This window comes from Lithobates pipiens, unplaced genomic scaffold, assembly GCF_037356315.1.
Source record: "Lithobates pipiens isolate NorthernLeopardFrog02 unplaced genomic scaffold, aLitPip1_a1.2 Scaffold_16, whole genome shotgun sequence".
In the NCBI taxonomy this organism is placed as follows: domain Eukaryota; kingdom Metazoa; phylum Chordata; class Amphibia; order Anura; family Ranidae; genus Lithobates; species Lithobates pipiens.
In genome coordinates this window covers 545888163-545910329 of record NW_027507748.1, presented here as the reverse complement: position 1 = coordinate 545910329, position 22167 = coordinate 545888163, and the positions used below count along the sequence as shown (strand labels likewise).

Below are 22167 nucleotides of genomic sequence, written 5' to 3'. Positions count from 1 at the left end.
CCAGACTGTAAGATTGAGCCCCACAGCCTCCTTCATGCTCCGGCAGTCACAGGTCCTCTGACATCATTAAGTCTGATACAGAGCCCAATAGCCCTACATTGGATATGGGAAAGCCAAGGGACAGTCCACTGCTCTAGTGTAGGGGAGAAGAGGAGATGCCAGCAGCTGGGGGAGCGGAGGATCGGGGAAGTAAAACTGCTTTTTCAGTCTTCTAGACCTGAATAAGCATTTAACCCTTGCAATGCAAGGGCAGTCCAATAGAAAGAGAAGATTTTTTCCTTTTCTTTGGAGATGGGCTTCAAAGATTAACCCCACCTATTTGTACCATGTTACCCCTGTATTGAGCTTGTAATATGTAACATTGTGCAAATATGAACCCCCCCATTGTGGATTCAGTTCTTTGGAGGTTCCTATGGAAAAAAAATATTAAATACACTCTTTTTTCCTGCAGGTGATGTTCCTGCATATAACATTTTCTTTCCTAAGTGAACTTAGCCTGCTTTATTGCTTTAGGTTGATTTATGGATCCTAGGGGTTAGTCTTATCAGCAGCCTCACAGCTCATATGTAGTAGCATAAAACACATCTCAGCATGTGATAAAGATTTTATATCCATCTTGTTTTAATTCTCTTCTTTGTTTCTGTTCAGCATATCACACTGAATCCTCATGCTAAGCAATACAGATAAACACATAACTAGGCATCCAAATTTTAGCTCATTGCTGTCTTCACCTATTACTTCCAGTGTGGTTTCTTCAAGAGAGAGTCTGCAGAGGCCAAGTATAGAACAAACTACTATCGGGCACATTTGGGGGTACAGCCCTCCGAGGCACAGAGGCAGGCCGAGGAGGATTTCTAGCTGGTAACATCCAGCACGAGTGTGTTATGAAATGCTGCATAATATTCTTTATATCCTAATCATGTGCTGGTGTTTAAAACTAACCTAGTTGTAATGCTGCAGTGTGATTTGCTTGCAAATGTTATTCAGGGTGGGGATTATATTTTTTCAACAGACATGCGTATTTATTAATATTTAATATTTAGTAATGGATCTCTTGGTGTTTAAATATGTTTATCATGTTTGCTGAATTAATGCATGCTGTATGCCAGCCAAAAACTAAAGTGTAAGGCCGCGTACACACGCGCGGACTGTTCGCCCAACTTTGTCCGTCCAACAGTTTCGGCAAACAGTCCGCTCAAACTTAGCATGGACGGACATGGCCACACACGACGGACGAACAGTTTGCTGAAACCGTGCGCGATGACGTGAATGGCACGTACGACGGGACGAAAAATACGACGTCCTATACACTGCATTATAGCTTTCGGCGTGAAAATCCTTTCTGAGCATGCGCGCAACTTTGTTTGACGAACAAGCCTACACACGGGCGGACTGTTCGCTCAAACAAGGTTTCAGCGGACAGTTTTTCGGAATTTCCGAAAAACCTTGTCCGTCCAACTGTCCGCTGAAACTGTCCGCTGAAAGCCCACACACGAGCGGACTGTCCGCCCAAACACTGTTCAGCGGACAAAGTTGGGCGAACAGTCCGCCCGTGTGTACGCGGCCTTAGCCTACTCACACAGATCCTCGTATAAACAGTTGTTAGAAGTGGATGCAGTGTTCGGTGCCAGTGATACTAGTATATTGTGTTCTAGTAACCACTGTCTTGCATGTTTCTCCCATGCATAGGCATGCTAAGGTACTGTCCACTTTTCTTATATGATTCATCTGTGTATCATAAAAGCATCACTACAAGAAGTAAGCTTCCAGTTGTAAAGAGTGTACACCTAGGGAACATTTGTAATAGAGAGTGTATAGCAACTGTATTCTGCAAGATTAGTCCACATCCCAGCATATTCATAAAATGCAAATTGTGTTGGCCCAGGAGAGGCCAGTCACATGACTTCGGAAGACCTTGACACATTCTTTGCTTCCATTCAGAAGATTTTACTTAGCGTTCCTCTGGTTTCAGGACTTCAAAGTCAGTGGAGTACTAATCACATATGTATAGCACTTTATAAAAGGACCCTTTAGGGTTGCAACATATAGCATACCTCCCAACTTTTCGAGATGGGAATGAGAAACACCTATTTACAAAATTATGTAGGCATAGGACACACGCCCGGCCACGCTCCCTTAGAGAATTATACAAAAATAATTATTAGTTAAATCCACGAGTGCTTTTTTTAACACTTCTATTCCTTTATATTAATAGGCTTTTGAAATGTACAAATGCAACAATTTAGACATCAGATGAAAGGTATAGCGCTGGGAAACACTTTTTGATAGATAAATAGGGCATTTTATATACAGGTATATGGATCAGACCAAAATGAGGGACAAATGAGGAGGAATAAGGAACAGAGGGAAATTGTTCCAAATCAGGGACAGTCCCTCCAAATCAGGGACAGTTGGGAGCTATGCATATGGTATTCTGTTAAAAAGGCTGCATTGACATACAGGGAAACAAAATCCAGCACATCCCCGCTGACAGGACAGAGCTCTGCCTTGTCTGGCTTTCTCCTCGCTGATCAGCGGGTGCCAGCGGTCATTGGCCACTACCTGCTGATCGGCTTCTGCTGTGACTAATCACAGCACAAGCATCGTGCTGGTGGCACGCACGTGCCCTCTACCTGGAAGTGCCGGATCATGTGCTAGGTACATGATCCGGCACAGGAGTGTCGATTTGCCACCGTATAACGGCGTTATGCAGACTGCAATTGGATATAAAATATTTACAGGCACAGAGTAAATTTTCTATGTCACGTTTTTAGCATATTAATGTAAAGTAAAATTAGTTGTTATGGACAACACAGTCCACTCCTCTCTCCAGCATTTTAGTAGCTCAAACATATTCTACAAATTCCAGACCCAGGCTGGATGGTGTTGTACACACATACTTGTTCTTAATTACTTTGCCATGTTCCCTAATGTTGACCTATTTTCTTTATAGTGTGGGTTTTTTAAGAGGAAGCATTACCAAGAGAAGCTGCCACAGTACCACGCTGTGAAGATCCCACGGGAGGAGAGACCCATGGTTCTGGAGGAGAAGACAGGGACCATTAAAAAGAAAGACTGGGTGACAAACTGGACTGAGGATGGCTCTGTAAACAATTATTCCTAACATCATCGGTATCCTTCCCTGATGGGATATGACCCCCTCCTGTGAGCAGTCCTTGCAATGGGAAGGCTGGATCCTTTACTTTTGGGTAGTTTGTTGTATTTGGTTTTATGCTCTTTTGTATATAAAGAAATGATGATATTTGGAGATATTGCAGCCTTGGCGTAATATTGCAACATCAGCTCGCCAGAGCTTGTGGAGTGAAGAAACCATGGTTGGTTCTAAAGCCACTTCCTTCAAGTAATAATAATGTTGGTTTCCCAGGAGGACTATATAAAACTTTTGTGGGTCCCCCAGAGAATTGGTCTGCTTCGGCAGTCAATGACACTTGACCCTGTAACATCACTGGTGGCCTACAACACTTTTACCACAGAGACTTTCAGGAATGTACAGATGTCTGGATATTCACATGAATTATTAAGACTCTTTCTACTATACAATAAGAACTTGATATTTTGCTGTGTATATATTTGCAAGAGTATGAACACTGGCTTATAAACATACACAATGTCTAAATGAACCTGTGCTAAATCTCAAGTTTGAATGATTTAAGTATAATGGAGATGAGCCAGTTACACTGAGTGAATGCATGATTAATATTTATGCCTTAACCCCAAGATAACGTTTTATATTAAACAATGGGGGTACTCATGGAGTACCTCTGGGAATGGTACTGAGAAGTGTAAATGAATAGTGTAAGTTCTCCATATGACAATCCAGTTAATATGTCTTTCAGTCATACTGTAATGACAATTTTCCTGAAGTTTTTCAGTCAAGGTAACAGTTGATAAAATAGACCGGATAAGGCAAAAAGAGACCTAGAACACAGTTATGAGGGTTAATTGCAATCAGTCATTCCACTACTCTTCTCAACACAGGATAGTCCTTTGGACCCTGCTTCCTACTAGTCCACTATACGATAGTCTTTTGGACTCTGCTTCTTGCCAGTTCAACATACCAGTTTGTATTAGCAAATTAAGGAACCAAACTTTAAGTAGTAAAAAGTATTTCATAATTCTGTATTAATGTGTGGTACAACCTGTTCCATACAACCAGGGTCCTGATGAAGAACTCAGTTGATCTGAAATGTGTTGCAGTACAAATATGAATAAAAATAGTATACCATTTAGTGCCTTAAGTCCAAATTCTAAACCAAACTATCTCATAACTGCATTTTTTGTCATAATCATTAAAATGTGATTGCTACTTTATCCCATGGGGAAACAGCAATACAGACCAACTTTAGACCCAGGGATTTTCTGAGCCCTACTGTAGCTTCAGGATACTCAGAACTACTTTGTGCTTCCTTCTGTTTCAATACAGAAGCATTATGTTTGCTTGTACCATGCTATACCTATTTTCCATCTTTCTCTTTTTAGAATTATGTATGGAAATACTTTAGCATAGCAATACAAAGACAAAGGGGACAACATAAAATATTATTCACACACAATTTATAATACCCAACTGGTTGATAGAGGCATTACATGATACTCAGTTAACATATACAGGACAAATAAAAGTTGGCCTGGTGGGCATGATTCCAAAAGGAGTTAGATTCACATTGTACAAAATCCATTCTACATTTTCCTGAAAATACCCGAAGTAATGAAATATGAGCAAGCTGCAAGTACACCTGCACAGAGACACCCAAAAAAAGGACAGTTGTTTGCACAAGCATATGCTTTTACTTCCCTTGTGAGTTACCCAAACTAAAGAGTTGAGATGGTACATCAGGGTAGTTCAACGGGTTTTAAACATATGTTCAAATTTCAAACTAGCCTGAACCTTTTTTATTGCATTTCTGGTAATAATCCTGGCCTGTTATGCAACTTACTAGGTAATTCCAACCCCTCTCTACCAGGTACATGTCTCCACAAAATGATAACATGTACTTTTAGTATCTAGTGAACGCTATATATGGGAAAATAGGAAATGGTAGTAACATGGACATATATACACACACACACACCGGTTGAACTGGATGGGTCATTGTCTTTATTCAACCTTACCAACTATGTAACTTACAATACTTCCATTACATGCACAGAAGATTTAGATTTGAATATATTTTAAGCCCCTGAACTGCAAATGGCCACTCATAACCTTGCATGAGCAAGGATGAGCTTAGCCAAGTACTGCACTGCATGAGTGAAGAACAAAGTATTAGGGTCAGAAAGTGTGATAATGAGCGGGGTGGCAGCAGTAAAAAAGACTATGGGGTAGAAGAAGGGAAGTAGGGGTGTGGGAGGTTAAGGGATAATACTTTATATATACTATACAGCATGCTCTGCTTCATCATGCAGTAAATGGTAAGTTTGCTTGAATGAAGGCAAATAAGAAAAAGGAGACTTGGAGTGGACTTTAATGGTACAGTATGACAACTGAAGATAACAGTCTCAGATAAAAGTTTTATAAATTTTTTTACAAAAAAATGTATAAAAATACAAATATATTTAAAACCAAACATAGTTACATAGTAAACTATGTAACATATATTTAAAACCAAACATGATACGCAAAAAACATTGGCTCTACAATCACACAAATGTGACATCTTAGAACTGTACTACCATCTGTGTATTGCTTGCTTTACATGTTTCGCAGATGAAGTCTACCACTTCTTTAGGAGCTTTATAGTACATATGCGAGATCATATGACTACAAATAAAGACATACATTATTCATATAATACAGATCAAATTACATGTAAAATAAAGGTATAAGGTAAATAAAGGTATATCATATATCTGCTGTGGAGACCCATTAGGTGGATCATCTTACCAAAAAATGTAGCCATGCCTTTTTCCTATTTCCCTTCATATTTTCGGGATGAAGGTACCATATTGTAATATCAAACCCTAATGTGGCACTCTCTTTAAAGCGGTTCTTCACCCTAAAGGGGAAGTTCCGCTAATCTGATCCCTCCCCCCCTCCGGTGCCACAATCGGCACCTTTCAGGGGGGAGGGGGGTGCAGTTAACTGGATAATCCAGGTAACTGCACCCACTTCCGGCCAGACCGCCGCAGACCCCCCCCCCCCATTGTGTTCTGGGAAACACACAGTTCCCAGAAACACAGCGGGGGACCATAAGAGACGCGCAGCGCGACTCGCGCATGCGCAGTAGGGAACCGGGCAGTGAAGCTGTAATGCTTCACTTCTCGATTCCCTGACAGAGGATGGCGGCGGGGGCAGCAGCGAGACGAGCGATCGCTCGTCATCTGCCACCGACATCGCTGGACCCTGGGACAGGTAAGTGTGATTTTATTAAAAGTCAGCAGCTGCAATATTAGTAGCTGCTGGCTTTTAATATTTTTATTTTAGGTGCAGAACTGCTTTAAATTAAGTTTGCTTGAATGCACATTTCACTTGTCAATATGCAACTAGAATAAATGTTAATATGCTTTTTTTGTAACCAATTTTTTGCACATGGCACCTAGAAGAAATTAATTATTGTGGATAAACTTTGAAGCAGTGGGTGAGCAAGTGAGATGAAAGAGAGTTTGTATTAATAATGCAAAATGTGTAGTTGTGTAGTTTCACATAGGGTGAATATAGGTATTGAAGTAGTGAATATAGATATTGGCGGTGAATACAGGGTGCTTGACCTAAAGGCTGCATACGCATAAAGCTGAACTCCAGGCAGATATTAAAAATACACTAATGAATGCAGTTATATAGTTTTCGAAAAAAAAAAAGAAGCATTCAATGTATTTTAAATGCAGCTAGTATACATACTGGAATTTTAGCCTCTTGCCTCTTACTTGATTTTAGCCTCTTGCACTATAGAGCAACACTCAGCGGGGGGGGCAGTACTTGGGGCCAATCAGTTATTCTGCATTCACATGCTCTGACAAGAAAAATGCTCACAGAAGGAGAGCATAGAGATTACCTCATCAGTCTCTTGCTGCTACCTCACTGTTCAGTCAGTGGTTGAGAGCAAGAAGGTAATCAGGCTTTGTTACTTAACTGCATTGTTTATCTCAGGATTGGATGGATAGGAATACAAATCCTTTGGCTTGTAATAAAGCTTCCTTATATTTATTTCAAAGGTGTATTTAGCTGTTAGCCCAGAGTTCAGTTTTATGACCAAATCTTCAGCCCCCTTAAACTTACATATAATAGATACCAAGAACCTGAGATTTGACAGTCGTCACCTGCCCTAAGCTTTGTCCATATCTTTTCAGTACTTCTCTCTTCCCGGCTGGCCGTGCTTGCTTAATAAGCTGCAATAGATTTGAAAGCGACCACCTTCTTAGTCTGTAAGTGCTCCATAGACAGCCCCATTTAACTCTACAGCAGTTTACTGCAATGACACATTTAGCAGGAAAAAGAAAAGAGATGAAACTATATTAACATACACAGTGGCTAGAACATTTTCGTATAGTATGTCTTCATCTGGAATCCATAATATATAACATATATGTAGGTGGGTGGTATAGTATACTTTGTACAACAATGAACGTATCCTGTGATGCCACGTACACACTATCGGAAATGCCGCCAGCAAAACTCTGATGAGAGCTTTTTGTCAGAAAATGCGACCGTGTGTATGCTCCATCGGTCTTTTGCTGGCGGAATTCCAGTCAGCAAAAGCCTGGGAGCAGGTTCTCTATTTTTCGGTCAGGAAAAGTTCCTAGCCGAAAATGCGATCTTCTGTGTGCAATTTGGACATGCAAAAATTCATGCATGCTCGGAAGCATTGAACTTAATTTTCGCGGCAAATCGTAGTGTTGTACGTCACCTCGTTCTTGACAGTCGAAAGTTCAGAGAACTTTTGTCTGACCGTAGGTATACAAGACAAGCTTGAGCGGAATTCGGAGATTTCGCTTGTGTGTACGTAGCATAAGATGTTTGAAAGTAGAACAATGTTTTCCATATGGATTTACTAACATTTCCTCCAAATTTGGTTAGTGTTCTGAGGTCCTTTGCCATAACGTGTACCACAAATTCTTTGTTATTAAAAAAAAAAAAAAATTATATCAAATGTTTCCACAAAAAACCTTGACATCTGATGCTGGACTTCTCTGACATATTCCTTGTCCATTAGTGTGTTATGTCCCTTCATTTTCATGTTGCAGTATATGTATTAACAGGTGCTGATACCACAACACTGAATGTGACTTGATGATAGCTACATATAATAAATCACATTGGCTCATTGGAGAATATGTTTTTTTTTATTGTCATGATGAATGTGAATAATACAAAAGCTTAGAATATGGCAACATAAATAAATATATTTATACAATAATTTTGTGAAGTATTATTTTTTTGTGTCGATCTGGAAAATATATTGATTGGTTTAAGTGAGATTCACAGTCCACAGTCCATGAAGCAGGGATATTGAGTCATCATACATGTCTAGATGAAATTCACAGTGCCTTATTTTGAATTCAGTTGTCATCTAGTGCAAAACTGTGAGGCCATCTTTATGAATTGCGGTGGCATTTGTCCAAACTTGGTAAGAACAGCATCATGGTTGAGGCTGGCCATACATTAATTTTTTATTTTTTATTCAACTAACGGGTTGAATGAAAAAAAAAATTATCCAATTCTGCCATCCACACATTTGAGGTATATGGGGAAATTACTCTTGATGTGTTGTGTTCTGATGGCGGGCTGACTTCCCACTGTCAAAATACAATGATCAATGTTGCTAGTTGTAGCTGGCGGCACTTATCATTTTGGAAAAGCCAGAAAGGATGGTTGGGTAATCAGCCTGCCCGTACATGGATCGAAATTTGGCGGTCCCTACTGAACCAGCCAAATTTTGATCCATGTATGTCTGCCCTAAGTAAGGGATCGTGTAGATGGCCTTCTAAGGGACCATCTGAGCAATGCTAACAGGCTAACATAATGTTCCCACTCCACTTATGAAAGTAGACGCTAACACAAAGTGAAGATTTGCTATATTATAGAGAACATTTAGAAATGTTAACGGGACCTAAGCAGTACCCTGAAAATGTTCCTTTTGTTTTGAATTCCCCCTGAAAAATAGCAGTGCACTTCCTCATGTGCCTTTGGCTTTGTAGCTTCATATCTGTTGTGTGAGATTCTTTTCTTTTACAAATTTTTTTACAGAATTTTCCAAGAGAAACAACCATTACTGATAAAGAGAACAAGTGTAGTTATATATTCTATTGTTACCATTATAAATAAAGACAACAAGCAAATGATATTTTCTCACAAGACATCAGAATTTTCTGTGTGTTTCTACATAGATCAAGAGTCAGCTGATTAAGAATGGACATTAGGAACCATTTGCCCCTGTTCTACCTTGGGGGGGGGGCACCCAGGATTACAAAATGCAATAGTGCTTAACGTAAGAGAGAAAGTGAGAGAGAAAAAAAGGAAAACATGGGGGTTGTGAGGTATTGAATCCAGTTGGTGTATAGATAAGGCAAGGACCAAAGTAGAGGATGAGTATGGATCAAGGGTTGGCCAGGCTGGGAGTTAGGAGCAGGTTCTGTCTGCAGGGTGAGATTCTATGGTACTGCTGTCTCTCTGCTGTTCTCATAAGAGTTGAAGTAAGATTTGAAGATGCTATAATGTAAGTATTTCCCTGCTTCTGCCTCATTCCATCTGTGAATCTGTGCTTCCTCTACTTCTGCACCTGATGCTTAATTATTCTCCACCAGTCAGCAGAACACCAGAAGTTAGGAGGGTAGCTCTGATGTGAGAAAGCGTAGTCCTGCCTTTACCAAGATGGCTGCCTCCTCAGAGAGGCATAGGCATGCTAAGATTGTTGGAAAGATCCACAGCAGGGAGACCACAATACTGATGATTAGTCTGTTGCCTTCTGTCTGCCCTTTTGGGCACAGTTACCACAGTTCAGGTCCTCTTTAAAGGGTATGCAGCTGCCCCTCTGTTTGCACCTTCTCTATGCTGTTTTGCTGAGCACAGTGCTGTATTCAGCATAGATGTCAGGCTCAAGGGGTTCCCAGGGCACACAGAAGTTTTTATGATGGGATATAAGTATGATCATGCACGTTTAGAACCAGGGTACAAGGGTGACTGAGAAGCATTTGCCTTGCATTTACATGTATGTGGAATAAAAGAAAAGCATAGACTGATCATCAAGCTTACGTTGTGATAGAGAGAAAAGATACATCAGTGTTTACACCACTTCAACGCAACACAATGAGATATCCGTGTTACTGGTCCTGACATTTTGACAGACGGGAATTGGCAGTAAAACAGCAGCATGACATAAGAGCAGGGTGTACTACATTAATCCTGTGTACCTCAATTACATTTTTTTGGGGTGTGTCTAGCTCACCCAATTGTCTACAACTGGTTGCTTAATGAGATCATTATATGCCAATATACACACAAAATCCCATTCACTTTTAATGTGAACACCATTTCTTTAAAAACTGAAAATTAAACTAAAATAGAACTTGACATTCTGTTGCGTGCTGTTGGTGTCATCTCCTGGATTACGTGTAGTCACTGTATTTCATGGAAGGAGACATGGCAGGCTGAGGTAACCATAGCAACCAGGGCTGCAAATTCACTGAAATCTATCTCCCGGTCCTGGTTTGCATCCAAATCTGAGAAAATGACATCTAGTGTCTTGGTATCATGAATTTGCTGCGGTGAGAAACAGTATAAACAAACAATTCTGTTATTCAGATGTCATTACAGCATACAAAGATATGTGAAATAAAATGGATCTATTTACTAATATGAATAGCGCAGTGGCTTAGTGGTTAGCACCTATGCCTTGATGCACCAGGGTTATCGATTGGATTCCCAACTGGGGACACTAAATGCATGGAGTTTGCACATTCTCCCCATTCTTCATGGGTTTCCCCCCATATTCCAAAGGCATTCTGGCAGGTTAGCTGGTTCCTGCGTAGACTCACCCTAGTACATGTGAGATAGGGACCTTATTATAGGGCAGATACTGATGTTAATTGTACAATATGTAGTACAATATGTAGCGCTGTGTAAATTGTCGGAACTATAAAAAATAACTGTATTAAAGAAATACCTTTTTGGTTAGAAAATTGTAAACTTCCATTCTAATATAGTGCTGAAAATTTTTTGACAATTTAAAGGCCAATTTCAACTTAAATGTTTCCTTTAAACCTTGCAGACTTTAAATATGTCTATCCTAAAATCCTGTTGTTTTTTCACACCCGGGGAGCTGCAGGAGGCACAAGAAATTCTGATAGGAGGTTGGTATATTAGTGTTATATATTAGTGTTATGGGGCAGATTGAATCAATGTAGAAATAGTTTTAAATTTTAAATTAGCAGCAATCAAGTTACCGTTGTTTCATGTCTTATTTAGAACACCACTACTGTATCACAAAAATGTTGCATTTTGATAACTGTATGTATGGGTAATACATATAATGATACTGCCATTGGTGGTTGAGCAGTTGCAACAACAATAACTTGAAAAAAGTTTTAAAGAGGAAGTAAACCCTTATGGGTGTTACTTCCTCTTTGTTTCTCTGCCCATTATGTGACACTTACCTGCAGGAGAAGCCCGCGATGTCACCATCTTCCTCGCTAGCAACGAGCGTCCATTCTTCACCCCTCTTCCTTCCGGGGCTGCAAACTCCGGCTCTGTGACTGCCCAGAGTCGCTTGACGTCACTTCCCTGCATGCGCGTGGGAGCCGCCTTTAACAGCATGACCCGAGCTAGAAACGGCACAGCGTGCCCTTTTTTAACTTCGGCACATGCGAAGAAGAAATCACTGTATGGCTATTTGCAAATATCTCCTAGACCGTACAGGTTTGGGAGATATTTCAAGCACCTATAGGTAAGCCTTAATCTCTGTAGGTTAAAGTGTCTGTAAAGGGTTTACAACCACTTTAAACCATATGACTAGGTAACCGGTTTAAAGCTGAAGTTTAGGTAGTTTTTTCTTCTGCATAGTTACATTGGTGCAATGTAAGTATATGCTATACCTGGCCAATCACTGTGGAAACTTAAAATGTTACTAAACCCACAACAGTATAATTTGTCTGTATATGCAGCATAGCATGCTTGTTATACTCACTGTGGAATTTAAGAGGTTAATCCTCTGCATTGTGTAAAAAGGCTGTTTTATCCTGTATGCACAGATCCTCCCCTCCTGCACTGTCTATCTGGGGAAAGCCAGGTAACACAGGCAGCCTAGCCAACCTGCACATGCTCAGTTGTGTCTTTTATGCTGGAAAGAACATTTACTTGTTCTCAGAGCTAGCCAGATCACATGGTATTGACATCACACATGTGGGCGTGTATACAGGCCATAGTGGAAATCTCCTCCTACCTGAAGTCTCAGTACTGGAAAAACTGTGCAATTTATCATTTAACCGTGGCATACAGATCATCCAAAAAGGTGGCAGTATTTTAATGTAAAAAAGGAGATTTATAACCTGCGGGGAGACAGATGAACTTTAAATTCTAAAATCGAAAACCTTCTTTATTACTTACCATAATGCATTCTCTGCATTAAGGTAAAAACCTTTCACTGTGTGTTCCCTCCCTCTCCATCCAAAACACTTAGATGACTCCTGTATTGATCTAGTGCTGAGCCTGGCTGCAGGTCTTCTCTCCCCTTTTCTTGGTCCCACAGGCTTTGCTGAGAACAGCGGGAGCCATTGGCAGGGCCGAGCCACGCTGTGTGTGTCTGTAGATACACACTGCCCAGCTTGGGAGCAAGCCTGCATGTCTGCCCCAAAGCAAGCAGCTTGCTATAGGGGCAGACACATAACAAGAGGTGCCAAGATCCCTGGCAGAGGAATGCAGAAGAGGAGGTTTGAGGCCGCCCTGTGCAATACCATTGCACAGAGCATGTAAGTATGCAATGTTTATTATTTTAATAACAAATCTTTACTTTACAATCACTTTAAAATAACTATAGTAGGCAGAGACGGCTCTTTAATTAGGCAAATTAGGCGGTCGCTTAAGGCCTCATGCTCACAGGGGCTTCCAGGCCACCCAACACATGTAGTGGGTGCTGCAGTTCCCCATACTGCTTGTTCTCTCCACTGGCAAGTGACAGGAGCAGGTCAAAGGAGGATAGACTGTGCCACCGTTGTAGGGTAGTTCTACTCTGCTTAGTGAACTGCACTTTAATTGTCATTAAGGCAAGTCCTTAATTATAGTGAAATAGTGTCTACCACTAAGCAGGTGTGTGTTCCTTTATTGCCTAGATCCTACAGTAAGGTGAAAGGTACTTTATGATGGTGTTGCTAGCTGCGTCTGTAGTTATTTATTCAACCAGTTGTGTCAGAGGGGCTGAGGGTGTTCTTGAAATTGAGGTGCTGAACAGGGAACCCAAAATTACCAAGCATCTAGTTCGTGGGTAGTTCTACACACATTACCCCAGTTTTGAGGGACAGGGGACCTAAACACTGCTCAGGCAGCATTAAGAGCCCTGTGGCCTCATGGCAAGGGAACAGCTTATTTGCATCGTGAATTTATTTTAGAGTTGACAGGACATTTTAACACTACTGTGGGCAGGCAGTGTTAGGAGCCCTGTCACATTCACCTCTCGCGTAACCTAAGACTTCTGGAGCTCCAGCCATCAGCCAATGAGGAGTGACGTTGCGTCCGCGCACATCACCCCTCCCATCCATCGCACGTGGATCTCAAGCTGCGAAGGCCTGCTGCGTAGCTGATGGCCATAAGTGGAGCCTCGTATCTAAGTTTTGCCTAAGACCTCACAAAGCCTAGATCTGCCTCTGATAGTAGGCACTGCTACTATAGTGATCGCAGTTAGCTTCCAGTGAGTGGCTGCCTGCAGCATTGTGAACATAGGGGGTCACACAGACGCCCTTTATAGAGTGCTTTACGTTTTCTCACATCACTTCACTGTATCCTCACCTTATCCTAATAAAGAATACTTTGCATTCATTGTAAAAAAAATTAAGTTTTGTCTGAATGGCACAGGACCCAAACTAGAGTGATTTCCAGCTTGCATAGGAGTCACCCAAGTATGACACTTACATAATTACATTGATCCAAGCTGGACCAATGTAGCAATGCAAAAAAAGCCAGGCCCAAACTTGAGTCTCATGCCGTGTACACACAATCAGAATTCTCATCGGAAAAAGCTCTGATGGTTTTCCCGACGGAATTCCGATGGAATTCGGCTCAAGCTGTCTTGCCTAAACACGGTCACATCAAATTACGATAATTTATAACGTGGTGACGTACAACGTGTATGACGTGACTAGAAAAAGGAAGGTCAATAGCCAGTAGCCAATAGCTTCTGTCTCGTAGTTGAATCTGAGCATGCATGATTTTTGGCGTGTCGGAATTACATACACACGATCGGAATTACCGATAGAAAGTTTTTCCGTCGGGAAAATTGAGAACATGCTATCAATTTTTGGCTGGCGGAAATTCGGACAGCTAAATTTCGATGGAGCATACACACGGTTGCATTTTCCAATGAAAAGCTCTCATCTGTCTTTTTCTGGACGGAATTCCGATCATGTGTACGCGGCATTAGGCTACATTTACACCAGCGATCTAGGCCAGTGTGACTTGTGGCTTTGAGCGGCTAGGTGCAGCTGCCGACTCTGTTCACTAAAATGACAGGTCACTGGCAGCCACAGTTATTCACGACTGCCTGCACAGCCAGTGATTACCTGCAGGGACTACTGCTGGAAATATCTCCTGCTGCTACAATTCGCACTGTCCTAAATCACTGGTGTGAATGTAGCCTTAACTTTTGCTGGACATCTTGGTCTACATGTAAATGATACATGAATGTGAGGAAGTAATATAATGACTGCATTTCTAGTGTTCTATATGAAAGGTCCTTTCACACGGGCATTCCGACCAGGTCCTCCTGACAGTTCTTCAAAACGACCTGATCAGAAGGTCCATGGAGCCCTATGGACAGGCAGATGAAAAACAGACTTATGTCCAATTAACCACTTAACAACCGCCCATTGCCGATTAACGGCATCAGGGCAGTTGTTTAACTCTAAGAGGCCGTTAATTAACGGCCTCCCAGAATTCTGCTCTCGCGCGCCCCCTGGGGCGCGCACACGAGAGCATCCGTGACCGCTGGGTCCAGTGGACCCGGCGCATCACGAATCACGGTAAACGGCCGCTCATCGCGGCCGTTTACCACGTGATCGCTCCGTCAAATGACGGAGTGATCACTTGTAAACAAGCCGGCGTCATGTTATGACGCCGGTTCCTCCCTCCCCCTCTCTGTACCGATCGGTACAGCGGAGGGGGAAGAGATCGGTGTCAGCAGCGATGTGGGCTGCATCTACAGTGCCCACATCGCTGCTCACCGAAAATTAACCCCTCAAATCCCTGCAAATACTCTGCATTACTCTGCAATTCCCTGCAAATACTCTGCATTACTCTGCAATTCCCTGCAAATACTCTGCATTACTCTGCAATTCCCTGCAAATACTCTGCATTACTCTGCAATTCCCTGCAAATACTCTGCATTACTCTGCAATTCCCTGCAAATACTCTGCAATTCCCTGCAAATACTCTGCAATGCCCTGCAACACTCTGCAATGCCCTGCAACACTCTGCATTGCCCTGCAACACTCTGCATTGCCCTGCAACACTCTGCATTGCCCTGCAACACTCTGCATTGCCCTGCAACACTCCGCAATGCCCTGCAACACTCCGCAATGCCCTGCAACACTCCGCAATGCCCTGCAACACTCCGCAATGCCCTGCAACACTCCGCAATGCCCTGCAACACTCTGCAATGCCCTGCAACACTCCGCAATGCCCTGCAACACTCCGCAATGCCCTGCAACACTCCGCAATGCCCTGCAACACTCCGCAACGCTCTGCAATACCCTGCAACACTCTGCAACACCCGCCAATACCCTGCAACACTCTGCAATGCTCTGCAACCCCCGCCGATACCCTGCAACACTCTGCAATGCTCTGCAACCCCCGCCGATACCCTGCAACACTCTGCAATGCTCTGCAACCCCCGCCGATACCCTGCAACACTCTGCAATGCTCTGCAACACCCGCCAATACCCTGCAACACTCTGCAATGCTCTGCAACACCCGCCAATACCCTGCAATGCTCTGCAACGCAGTACTCTGCAACACCATGCTCTGAGATACCCAGCCATAGTCGGTGATACCCTGCAATACCCAGCCATAGACATCTCCCGCCGCCCTCCGCCCTCCGGTGCTTCTACCGAATCGCTAATACGATCAAAGCCAGAATCTTTTTTTTTTTCAGGCTTCCCAGCTTAGAGGTGAGATGTGGGTCTTATTGACCCCACATCTCACTGTAAAGAGGACCTGTCATGCCATATTCCTATTACAAGGGATGTTTTTTTTTTTTTTTAAGCACAAAACAGTTTTTTTTCCAAAAAAAAGCATTCGAAAAATTACTGCGCAAATACCGTGCGAGATAAAAAGTTGCAAAGACCACCATTGTATTCTCCAGGGTGTTTGCTAAAAAAACATATATAATGTTTTGGAGTTCTATGTAATTTTCTAGCAAATAAATTATGATTTTTACATGTAGGAGAGAAATGTCAGAATTGTCCTGGGTGCTCCAGAACACCTGATGGCGCTCCATGCATGTTGGGCCTCTGTATGTGGCCACGCTGTGTAAAAGTCTCACACATGTGGTATCACCATACTCGGGAGTAATAGAAGAATGTGTTTTGGGGTGTAATTTGTGGTATGCATATGCTGTGTGTGAGAAATAACCTGATAATATGACAATTTTGTGAAAAAAAAAAAAAAAAAGTAAAAAGAATCTTGATTTTGCAAAGAATTGTGGGAAAAAATGACAACTTCAAAAAACTCATCATGCCTCTTACTAAATACCTTGGAATGTCTTCTTTCCAAAAAGGGGTCATTTGGGGGGTATTTGTACTTTTCTGGCATGTTAGGGTCTCAAGAATTGAAATAGGCCGTCAGTCCTTCAGGTGTGATCAATTTTCAGATATTGGCACCATAGCTTGTGGACTCTATAACTTTCACAAAGACCAAATAATATCCACCAATTTGTACTTATTTTTACCAAAGATATGTAGTAGTATAAATTTTGGCCAAAATTTATGAAGAAAAAATTACTAATCTGCTAAATTTTCTAACAGAAACAAAGAAAAATTCGTTTTTTTACAGAATTTTCGGTATTTTTTCTTTTATAGCACAAAAAAAAAACAACCCAGCGGTGATTAAATACCACCAAAAGAAAGCTCTATTTGTGTGAAAAAAAGGACAAAAATTTCATATAGGTCCAGTGTTGCATGACTGAGTAATTGTCATTCAAAATGCGAGAGCACCGAAAGCTGAAAATTGGTCTGGTTATTAAGGGTGTTTAAGTGCCCAGTGGTCAAGTGGTTAACACCTGCCTTCCTCCAGATCCATTCAGGTCCAGAAAAAAAACTGAAAAAGACTGCACCCTTTTCTGTTTTTGCAGACCAGAACAGAGGTAGCCCGATGTAAACGGAGAGTGAAGTCTGTTTACAATTGGCTACTCATTAGACATGTGCGCCGTCAATTTCGTTAGGTTCGTTAACTTTTCGTAACAATTACGAATGTTCGTTATGATGAATTTATCATTATGAAGGGCTCCCACCACCCCTGCGCTGTGCTGACTTCCTGGGTTTATAACTTTTAGGTTTGTTAAAGGGGTTGTAAAGGTAAATGTTTTTTCACCTTAATGCATTCTATGCATTAAGGTGAAAAAACATCTGACAGTGCCTGCGTCCCCCCCCCCCCCACCCCGTTTTACTTACGTCACCCCTTGAAAATCCCACGCTCGTCCCCCGACGTCCTTTCCACCGTTCAGCCTGGCCACTGATTGGCTGGAGTGGATGGATGAAAAGCAGCGCAGCCATTGGCTCGCGCTGCTGTCAATCACATCCACTGACGCGGAGCGCCGGGGGGCGGGACCGTGTGATACAGCGAGCAGCTATAGCCGCCGGCTGTATCACGGGAGCGCGCCCGCAGATGCTTCTCACCATGCGAGGGAGCTCGCATGAACGTGAGAAGCACCTGCGGGAGGAAGCTGAGACAGCCGCCGAGGGACCCCAGAAGAGCAGGTTCGGGGGCCACTCTGTGCAAAACGAGCTGCACAGTGGAGGTAAGTATAACATGTTTGTTATTTTTATTTATTTTTTAAATTCACTTTACAATCCCTTTAACTTTCTGTAACAATTACAAAGGTCCGTTAGGAATTTGGATCCAAATTTCGTAAACAAAATTTCGTACAAAATTCGGAAGCATGGCAATTCTTATTTCGGATCCTCCCGAATGTACGAATTTACGGAAACTAATCGCATATGTCTACTGCTCATAGAGCTAGTACTGGTCTGCCTGCATCCAACAGGCAGAAATTGAACGTCATGGATGTAAAAAAAAAAAGTCACATCCACCCCGTTTGGCAGGGGATCTGCTTACAGATTTCCCGCTGAGCTAAGTGGACTCCATGTGACAGGAGCCTTATACTATTTGGAAAATAAAGAAAGTGACCTTATGCTGCACAGAAATTATTCTACTCACCTTGACAAATGAGGACATCTGTGAGTTAATTAACTCTTTCAGATCTTTTTTCTTCAGTCTACAGTCTTCTCCAGAATAAGAATGGAAGATCTGAATGATATTCACCATTGATCTTTCTAGTTCTGTTAGCTCTTGTCTGTAAGATACAAAGTATCTTTAAATTGTAACTATGACCAGAATAAGACATATATAACATAACACAGTCTGTCAATTGTATTAACACAGCAGTCTTATGCCGCGTACACACGGTGGGAGAATCCGTCGGAATGCATCTTATCGGACCGTATCGTCAGATAATCCGACTGTGTGTGGTATGCATCAGACTGATTCCGTCCGAATCTCCGTCGGACCCAATTTTCCAACATGTTGGAAATATTTCCCGACCAACTGCGCCGGTCGGATGTAATCCGATCATGTGTAGAGAATTTTGATCGGACCAAGTGCCACGCATGCTCAGATCAAATTCCTACATCAAAGCTATTGGCTACTAGCCTGAATCTAGTCCCATCGTAACGAAATTACGTCATCACGTTCTGAAAGATCGGATTTTTCGACAACTTAGTCGGACCGTGTGTATTCAACAGTTTCGGACAAGATCCGACGGAGAAAATCCGACTGAGAAAATCCGATGGATTTGGTTGTCGAAATCTCCGACCGTGTGTACAGGGGCTTAGCTTTTCTGAGTTCTCCTATAACAGTGATGGCAAACCTTGGCACCCCAGATGTTTTGGAACTACATTTCCCATGATGCTCAACTACACTGCAGAGTACATGAGCATCATGGGAAATGTAGTTCCAAAACATCTGGGGTGCCAAGGTTTGCCATCACTGTCCTATAACATAGGTTATTACCTGGTGATCTGGCCAGTAGGTCTGTTATTGTTTAAGTTTCTTTAACCACTTGCCCTCCAGAATATTTACCCCCCCCCCCCCGACCAGGCTATTTTCTTTTTTGCAATACGGCACTGCGTTACTTAAAGGCTGGGTTCACACATGTTCGGCCGCGGGTTTGTGCCTGGGGTATGGTGCGTGTCTGTTCCCCCATTCAGGTGAGATTCAGGTCCAAATTTTTGCCTGAATTCGCACTTGAACGGGACCCAAACACGCACAGGACTCTTTTTCAATCTGCACCGCGGCAGCCCCGGACATGTGTGAGCCAGCTCCATTGAAAGCCAGTCACACTAACATGTTATGGGAATTGGATGCGGAGAAAGCCGCATCCAATTCGCATATGTGTGAACCCTGCCTGACTGACAATTGCGCGATTGTGCAATGCTGTACCCAAATAAAATGTATGTTCTTTTTTGCAGTTCTCACCAAACTTCCGGTCTTGGCTGTGACCAGAAGTGATGTCACCAGGCTCCACCCAACACTTTGCATCACAACCCACGTGACTTCCTCAGGGATCCCTGAGGTGTGCGATAGGACACAGGAGGGGATGTGTTCGGTCTCCCCTCCCCAAAGCCCCCCCCCATGTTGAGGGCATGTGGACTGGTATGGTTCACTTGTCCCCCCTTTTCCTGGCCTGCATGTTTTGATATGATAAGGATATGGAATGGATTTTGGGTGGGACCCTACGCATTCTTTTTTTACTTTTTGTCATGAAGCTCCACTTAAAATCCATACCAGACCTGAAGGGCCTGATATGGATTGCAGGGGACCCCCACATACTTTTTAAAAAAAAATGTTTTATGCCGGCATTTGTTTTATTTACATTCTACTGAGAGCATGGAATCCTGCTACAAGCAGATGACTTGTCGTTGTTAAGGAGGCTGCACCCACCCGCTCCTGAACAACTGTCTGAATCTGAATGAAATTAAATTAACAAATGCCTTTGTTAAATTTGTTTCAACTTTTTGTATCCATTCATTACTATGCCCATTTGGAAATTCGGATACATTCAAATCTCCTAAAATTAAATTTTTGAACGAAAACCTATTGTAAACAAACCAAATAGCACAAGTCTAATGATGTCTGAATGCCTGCAACTACTAGAGCACCTTAGAGAAGAGGATGTGGTTGCATAACATGGAGAGAACTTGTAGGAGTGAGGAATTAGGTAAGTAAAGTCCTTTTTACTTGTACCCTAGGCATAAATAAGCATTTAACACTTGCAAGATGGGGGAGCCTCAATGTATCAGAGGATTTTTCTTTTCCCTGGATTTAAGCTTTAAGCTAGTCATATTCATTTAAATGGGCTGGTAATGCACTTCAACGTACCAAAAATCTGAAATTACTCAGATTTGACTTTTTTATTGCAATGCACTACAAAATATAGCATGAGCTTTGTTGTGTGCTGCATTGGAGGTATTTGCTTGCCATTATAACAGTGTAGTAAGGTGCCAGGCAAAAGTCATGGTGTTGCAGTAACATATTGTAAAGCATACATTGTAACTTGTGGTACTGTAACATAGCAATGTGACTGAGCCCTAAAATAATACCTGCAAAGAAAAAGTATTGACCTCCCTTCGTTCTTGATTTATTTAAGACACAAATTAGTCGATAATAAATTGTTTTCTTGATTTTATCCTAAGGATACTTGCAAAATGCTAATACTGGATAAACGTGCACTCTGACAATTCAGGGAAAACAATTGAATTGCCTATTTGGGTGATATACATTTATATTACCCAAATAGGTAATTCAATAGTTTCCCAAAATTTAGAGTGTAGGGATTTAGATCTGAAAAAAAAATGTAAAAAAAAATTAAGTTCTTGTAACCTAAAAGTCAAACTACATCGATGCTAAACACAGTTACTAATACAGCCTTGTATGTTCAACTGTCTAATTTATGGGAAACATTAGTACTTTTTTTTAATGAATAATGGTTATCTTCGTAATAACAATAGAGTATTATTTGTCAGGACTGTTAATTCATTGGTGACTCCACTTTTAGCATTAACTATGTCTCCTAAGCAAGTGTAATATGTCAAGAAATTATACATTTCCTTTGCTTAGTAATGTACCCATTCCCCAGTGTTTGTGTTCCCATTTACTAAAGCCCTATTGCCTTTGCTGTCTACGAACTAACCGATAAAGAAGAGCTAATGACCAATTACATTCTAATATAGAGAAATATAGGTACAATGCAGGACAACAATAATTACAGCACATAACATTATTACCTAATCACCTAGTAGGAGAGTTAAGCAATATACAGTATAAACATAGTTACCCATCAGGCAAATTGGGAGGACTGGCATCTTTTGCCTTCACTGTGTCCATGTTTCTGGCTGCTGTGGTAACTGAACTGTTCACCATATAAGTCACTTATGATGAGCAGTGTGGTATCCACCTTCTTCCAAACTCTTCCCATAAATCAAAAAACACTTAGTTGCAATTCCTTTCCGCCAATAAATGGGATATTAGGACAGCATAATGGAAAGTTAATGCATAAACCATTGGATGCACAGCCTAATGTATTTTCAGCTACAGACATTAATAGATCTGTTTCTGTAGATATCATCACTCAAATGCTGAGCAGTATTACTGGCTATGGTTATTGCCCTCATCGATGTGTACAAAGGAGTCTATTGAATCATAGTTTTAATACTTGCACAAATTTTATAAGT

At 41.8% G+C, this 22167-nt stretch overlaps 2 protein-coding genes across 5 annotated transcripts in view; one reads left to right on the top strand and one right to left on the bottom strand.

Annotated features, from left to right (window-relative positions):
- ITGA7 (integrin subunit alpha 7) overlaps positions 1-8375 on the top strand; it is a 206745-nt gene extending 198370 nt beyond the window's left edge. For 3 of the 4 annotated variants that reach the window (XM_077483363.1, XM_077483361.1, XM_077483360.1), the window contains one exon: positions 2954-8375. In XM_077483363.1, the coding sequence (XP_077339489.1) occupies positions 2954-3124 (171 nt within the window). In that variant the 3' untranslated portion in view covers positions 3125-8375. Of the gene's footprint in view, positions 1-744; positions 862-2953 lie in introns of all 4 variants that reach the window. The other variant, XM_077483362.1, reaches the window with a different exon arrangement.
- On the bottom strand, positions 8280-21906 carry LOC143983556 (protein S100-B-like). The gene is made up of 3 exons (XM_077483364.1): positions 21771-21906; positions 18596-18731; positions 8280-10717 (listed from the first exon to the last, which is right to left on the bottom strand). The coding sequence occupies exons 1-3, from the start codon at positions 21854-21856 to the stop codon at positions 10574-10576; spliced, it is 366 nt and encodes a 121-aa protein (XP_077339490.1). The 5' UTR covers positions 21857-21906; the 3' UTR covers positions 8280-10573.
- Between the last annotated feature and the right edge of the window lie 261 nt (positions 21907-22167).

Bases quoted from the DNA above. Each gene is read 5' to 3' on its own strand.
- LOC143983556 (XM_077483364.1), bottom strand. From the start codon at position 21,856: ATGGTGAACAGTTCAGTTACCACAGCAGCCAGAAACATGGACACAGTG. The intron at 18,732-21,770 runs GTAACTATGTTT...TGTATCTTACAG, and splicing joins CCTCCCAATTTGCCTGATGG to ACAAGAGCTAACAGAACTAG. The intron at 10,718-18,595 runs GTGAGTAGAATA...TTCTCACCGCAG, and splicing joins AGATGTCCTCATTTGTCAAG to CAAATTCATGATACCAAGAC.